The 6,679-nt window shown below is 40.6% G+C and overlaps 1 protein-coding gene across 1 annotated transcript; it reads left to right on the forward strand.

The window, feature by feature from the left end:
• The first annotated feature begins 601 nt into the window (after positions 1-601).
• LOC131235305 (putative pentatricopeptide repeat-containing protein At1g64310) lies at positions 602-2,901 on the forward strand. The gene has a single exon (XM_058232447.1). It carries the CDS (start codon positions 792-794, stop codon positions 2,457-2,459), a length of 1,668 nt encoding a protein of 555 aa, XP_058088430.1. The 5' UTR covers positions 602-791; the 3' UTR covers positions 2,460-2,901.
• The last annotated feature ends 3,778 nt before the right edge of the window (positions 2,902-6,679 follow it).

Here is a 6,679-nt window from a genome sequence, read left to right on the forward strand (position 1 = left end):
ATGGTAGGGATCTACTCCCTATGTCCACCATTGTTCCCATAGCACACCTAAGTTACGGTTTAGGCTGGATTATGGATCTTGCCATAACACTGGGGGACACATCTAATTGATGGGTCAGATGACATTCACGTTCATGGTGGGCCCCACATAGCTCGGTTCACATAATGCATGTGATTATTTCCCATGCATGTACTTGACTAACTATCACTGCCTTTTCTGTTGTGGCTACCAAACCCAGTAATTATGTTGAGGCACGTGACCATGGTACACAAGCCATACTTGTCAATCCAGACCATCCAAAATAAGGGCCCACCTTGGATGAAAAAAACCTGAAAATCACACTGATTGAGTAATCCTAACAATCCAATCAAAAGAATTTTACCCAATGAATATGGGCCGTGGCTAGAGATGGCCATCCATCAGACATGATTTTTCTACCCATGTGATTTTTGGCCTTTGTTCGCATCCACAGTCGTGCCCAAAATTTGTATGGCCTGGATTGATGTACAAGCCTGCCAACATTACGCGAGAGTACGATCCATTATACACTCGCAGAGCACCACGTACAGGCGGTGGCTTTTCTTTTCCCGAACGAACAACGAACGAAACGAACCCTTCAAAATGACCAAACCACCCTCATTTCATTTGATTTCTCCCAGTTCAGCACCCAAATTTCGAGAGCTTTTGGGCCAATTTCTGTAGAATCAGGGACACATTCGTACTTTTTGTCTCATAAAAGGACAGATTGGGAATTCCTGTTTCCCTCTCGAACTCAATTCCAAAACATTTTGATGGGCGTCGCCTTATTTCCATCCCTTCTCTCCGAACTTTCGCAGTCTCATCAGACCCTTCTCAAAACCAAACAATTACATTCCATCATTGTTAAATCCAACCTCTCCAATGACCCTTTTTTCGTAACAAAAATCCTGCGCTTTTATGCCATCAACAACAATCTCCTCTCTGCTCGCCGTCTGTTCGATAAAACTCCCCACAGAACAGTTTATCTATGGAATTCCATGATAAGAGCTTATGCCTGGGCCCATGAATTCGTCCGCTCATTCACTCTCTTTACTCACATGCGGAGTTCCGAAACAAAGCCTGATAACTTCACCTTTGCATGTATCTTGCGTGCGTCATCAGATCAATCTGATCGGGCAGGCATGAAAATGGTCCATGGATGCACAATCGTGTCTGGTTTAGAATCTGATTCTGTTATTGGCAGTGCCCTTGTGAGTGCGTATTCGAAACTTGGGCTCGTTGATGATGCTTGTTCGGTTTTTGAAGGGATGCTTGAACCCGATTTAGTCTTGTGGAATTCAATGGTGTCGGGGTATGGGCACAATGGGTTTTGGCACCAAGGCCTTAGATTGTTGAGTAGAATGCGGAATTTGGGTAAGATGCCAGACGGGTATACATTGGTTGGATTGATTTCGTGTTTTTATAATCCATGCTTGGTTGAAATAGGTCAAGGAATCCATGGCCTCTGTTTGAAAACTGGGTTCGATTCGAATGCACATGTGGGGAGTGCACTTGTAAGTATGTATGCAAGGTGTGATTGCTTGAATTCGGCTTATAGAGTTTTCAATAGATTAGCAAATCGTGATTTGGTTTCATGGTCTGCTCTGATAACTGGGTTTTCAAATTCGGGGAAGTGCGTAGAAGCCATGGTCTTGTTCACAGAGATGAATATTACTGGTCAAAGAGCGGATCCTATCTTAATTGCTAGTTTGCTATCTGCTTGTGCCTGGTTGGTGATGGTGGGGCCTGGTAAGGAGGTCCATGCTCATGTTTTCCGTCGTGGATTTGAGTTTGATGTCATGGTTTCATCTGCTCTCATAGACATGTATGCGAAGTGCGGCTTTCCTGATTTGGGCTTGCAGGTTTTTAAAATGGCACCAAAAAGGAATGTCGTTTCTTATAATTCAGTCATTACAGGTCTTGGGGCACATGGGTTTGGGCGACAGGCTATTGAAGTTTTTGAGGAGATGTTGCAGAAGGGGTTTAAGCCCGACCAATCAACGTTTTCAGCTCTTCTCTCTGCTTGCTGCCATGGTGGGCTTGTCAGGAATGGGAAGGAATTTTTCAGAAGAATGGAATGTGAGTTTGGTATTACACCAGGAAATGAGCACTATGTATATATGGTGAAGCTTCTTGGGACGGCAGGAGAGCTGGAAGATGCTTACAATCTTATCAGGCACATGCCCATATCGCCAGATTCAGGCGTTTTGGGTGCATTGCTATCAGGTTGCAGCATTCATGGCAACTCCAAGATGGGTGAAATCGTAGCTCATCAGCTTTTCAAGATCAAACCAGAAAAAGCCGCTTACAGAGTCATGCTCTCTAACATGTATGCTGTGGATGGGAGGTGGAATGATGTAAGGATTTTGAGAGATAAGATGTTAGAAGGAGGATTGAGGAAAATACCTGGGCTTAGCTGGATTGAAAAGAGCAATGTCTAAGGTAGTGTTTTGGAACTACCTACTATTCGACATTTTGTTCCAATACATAGGCATGGTGGCGAATTCATCTTGAAGTTACCGAGCATTTGGGACAGTGGCGAAGATGAACCCGAGCGGGCAGATTTATCAGTTCTTTTTCGGTTTTCTGGACCTAAAATGATTACTCATTTGTTTCAGTTCAAACTTGAATGAATGAAATTTTATCTAGGCGGAGAAGCATTCCACCAAACACAATCTCCCAAGGCACTTCTGAACTCTGTAATTCCGAAACTGCAATATCGGCATCAGAAATCTTGAAAATAGGAAAAGAAGGCTGCAGAAGGACGATTTTGAAACTAGTGTAAACTTGGATTGCTGTACTGATTGCTTGAAGATTTGGGTGGAAAACCATGTAATTATCAGATGGAATTCACTGTTTTGTATACTATCTATTACTGCTGGACGTCTTTTACTCAATTGAAAGAAAATCTTCCATACAAACTAGTACTGTTCTTTGTGCTAAGAGGAATGCTAAGCTGATTCACATGACTATGAGAATCTCGCATAGCTGCACGATGATTGATCAGGTGTCCAGGCTTGCGGTTTGGGGAAATGGGAATGTTAGAAATGGGCCTCAGGTGGGCATCGGACCGATCATGACATGACTGGGTGAGATTTTCCTAGGCGAGTAAATCAGCTTAGGGCCCGTTTAGGTGCCAGTTAAAAATGAGAAGAACTCATTTTAGCTAATCATAATTATGTATCAGAGATCATGAATTCATGATTGTAATTCATGAATTCATCACTTCTTTTGATTATTTTGGTAAGGATTAACGATAGTCTTGATAACCTACGATCATGAATTCTTGATCTCTAATACATAATTATGATTAAATAAAATGAGATAAAATCATATTTAAGTGGCACCCAAACATGCCCGTAGTATTCCTCTTGCGAAATTTATAGCAGAAGGGAAGAGCTAATTACTGAGCATTTGAGCCAAGTCATCACCTCTAGCATTGGGCGATCGGGGTTGTCCATCTAGAGCCCCTGCCATAGATGGACCACAATTCAGAAGCAACTCACGTTCCTAACCGTCTCTCTCCTCCTTCCCCCCTCTTGTTTTTGAGAATCATCTGAAGCAGGCCAATCAGACAAAGTCTAGCCATTTCATTATTTCTGCAATAAGAGAACACAGACTACCAACAATGTGGTACGTCTGTGTGAGATCTGATCAATCTTCAGGTGGGCCATGCGTACAGAGAAAATAGACAGTTACAGGGAACTGAAAAGATTATATTCAACTTGTGGCCCATGTTATGAACTGATGACCAGACTGACCTGGTTTTTGTTGTGACAGCATGTCGCAGTATGGCCCACTCAATGAACAGATTGGTGCTTGCACCAACGGCGAGACTATCATGCATGGAGTAGGATTCAAGAGAGAGAGAGAGAGAACAAAAATAAAATAAAATAAAATAAAATAAAATGCCGCTGGTCAGCTTAGCAGGCTACACAGCGATGCATGGATGATATCCTATAGGTCTTGTAACATATGGGCCATAGATTAAAAATCACAATGTGATGGCCGCTCCCTTTAATTGGCCGCATTCAAATGGACACCAAAAGGCAGGAATCCTATGCCCCAACAAGATCAAATAGAGTGAATTGTGCAGAGATTCCAGGGCAGGAAAAAGAGGAGCCCATCGTGAGTCCCGGGAATGTGAGGTGGGGCCCGCCAAAAACATGCCCTAGCGCGAAAGTAGTGTTGATCCACTATCAGGTGGCCCACTTGTGTATGAGAGAAATGAATGGTTAGAAAAAAAAAATCACCAATGATCCATATTCAAGGTGTACATGTGGCACACCTAATGGGAAGATTACCCTAATTTCTGGCCGGGGCATGTTAATGGGGGGCCCCCCCAGTTTGATGGCCTGATTTTTCAGTAAGTGTGATGCCTAGCACACATGCTGCAGTTTATCTTCTTCAGTCCTTTCAGTGAGTCTCTTCTCTATTGTTGATATCTTAAATCTGAAAAAATTCTAGTTGATTGCTAGACAATTTTAAAGTTATTACTCAATGGCATTAAAGGTAGCTTAGATGTCATTGACTAATCTTTGATGGCTGTCGATGCCACTGAAGGTCTAATCAAAAGCGCATACAAAATTGTGTAAGTGTGCGATTTGTTTCCTATTTTAGTTATGGTATTATATATATCAAGTGTAATCGAAATTAGGGTAAAGTTAGAGTTCTCTAAGACGTTTTTAAGGGTTTAAGATCATTACTATGGTTTTCAATGAAGTTTTTGGGGTTGTTCGGATCAGTAAATCTATCCGTCTCTTGTAATATTGCTTTCATAATAAATTACTTGTCATTTTATGTCGTGATTTTTTTCTCACGAGGGTTTTTACCATGTAAAACTTATGTGTTCTCTATATGTTTTGCTTTCGTCTGATTTTATTTTGTTAGTTTGAATTTTGGTTTGCTTCTGTGCGATCCCTAACAAGTGTTATCAGAGTTAACATTGGAGTTTCGAGTTCTAATTCGAAACACGTTGATGAAATGATTTAATGTAAAGTACGAAGCGGATCAGTTCATCTATAAAAATATTTTTGAACTATAGAAGATGAAGATGAGAAGCCTTTTAGTTCAACGAGAATTGCAGTATGTTCTCCTTGGCAACGTGAAGCGTCTTGCATATATGAATCATCAAGAGTGGTTTGAACTCGATGAGAGGACTATAACCTCAATTTAATTGTGTCTAGCGGACAATGTTCTCTATAATATCCTTGATCAAAAGGTTGTCGTAGAGGTATGGACAAAACTTGACAATTTATGCATGAATAAATTCATGGACAATCATTTATATTTTAAGAAACAATTCTATAATCTTAAGATGACAGAGGATTTTGATATCAACGAACACATGAGCGCTTTCAGTAAATTGCTTTGTAAACTAACGAATGTGTAGGTAAAGATCGAAGAGGATAATCAAGTATTGATTCTCTTGAATTTGCTTCTATCGTCTTTAAGAATTTGGTAGACACGCTGATCTATGATAGGGATATTATCGATGTTGAAATTGTCATCTCGATCCTTCATAAGAAGCAACTAACAAAGAAATACGGTAGCGATTGTACTTCCACATGTGTTGATTGCCATGGGAAAAATTTCTAATTGTGAGAAGGACAATTCTTGATTGCGGTCTAAATTGAAAGGGAATGGTAAGATTAAGTGTTGGAATTATGGGATGACAAAACACATAAACAAGGATTATCAGAATTCTAAGGTTACAGGGGAAAAAAGTTTGATAATGTGATGAAACAAGCCAATATATCACAATATAGTGAAGAAGTGGATGGTGGTGATGTCTTGACCATATCCAAATCTGGTTACCTCAGTAATGACTGAATTTTAGATTTAAGAGCCTCATACTACGTGACTTCTCGTAGCGATTGGTTCATTAATTATAACAATAACGATGGTTAACAGGTTTTTATGGGTAATGACATTGCCTATGATTAGTATAATTTCAACACTGAGGTCTTGGTATCGATTTCCTAGTGGGGGTGGCTAACAGTGAAGTGTGAACTGACGGTGGGTGTACTAACAAGCTAATATAAAAAAGTGATTAGTATCAGTTTGGTGCGCATTAGGATGTTTCATGGGATGGATGACCTCATGAATAATCTTATCTCTCTTGGGGCACTAGATGTGCTTGGGTGAAAATTCGCTGGTTTTGATTAGGTCTTTAAAGTTTCTAAATGAGCTCTTGTACTGATAAAATCACAATGGAATATCAATCTTTACAAGTTGATCAAGAATACTGTATTGAGTGGAGTTGCAACGTTTGTAGCGTAGTCCACGTCGGCACGTCTGTGGCTTGCTTGTCTGGGCCATATGAGCGAGCGCAGCATGAATATATTTTATAATCGTATCTTGATTCATGTTTTTAAAAGGGTTGATTTTTATATACATGAAAATTGTATATGAAAATAGTGAGGCTTATACATCCCACACGTGTTACATTGGGACACATGCTCCCGCACGTGGATGTGTACGGCTTTCCACACGCGCGTAGAATTATCAACTCCTCTAATTGCATTATTCGGACCAAAACGGCCATGCTGTTTATTAAATGACCAAAAAACCGTTACCGATCAAATTTCCTTCGCGTCTTCTCCTCACACCCAACTATAAATACCCCTTTGGAGCCAAAATCCCTCTTCATTTCATCGAA

Source organism: Magnolia sinica, chromosome 19, assembly GCF_029962835.1.
Source record: "Magnolia sinica isolate HGM2019 chromosome 19, MsV1, whole genome shotgun sequence".
NCBI classification, from domain to species: Eukaryota; Viridiplantae; Streptophyta; class Magnoliopsida; order Magnoliales; family Magnoliaceae; genus Magnolia; species Magnolia sinica.

Coding starts and splice junctions, on each gene's coding strand:
- LOC131235305 (XM_058232447.1), top strand. CDS start 792: ATGGGCGTCGCCTTATTTCCATCCCTTCTCTCCGAACTTTCGCAGTCT.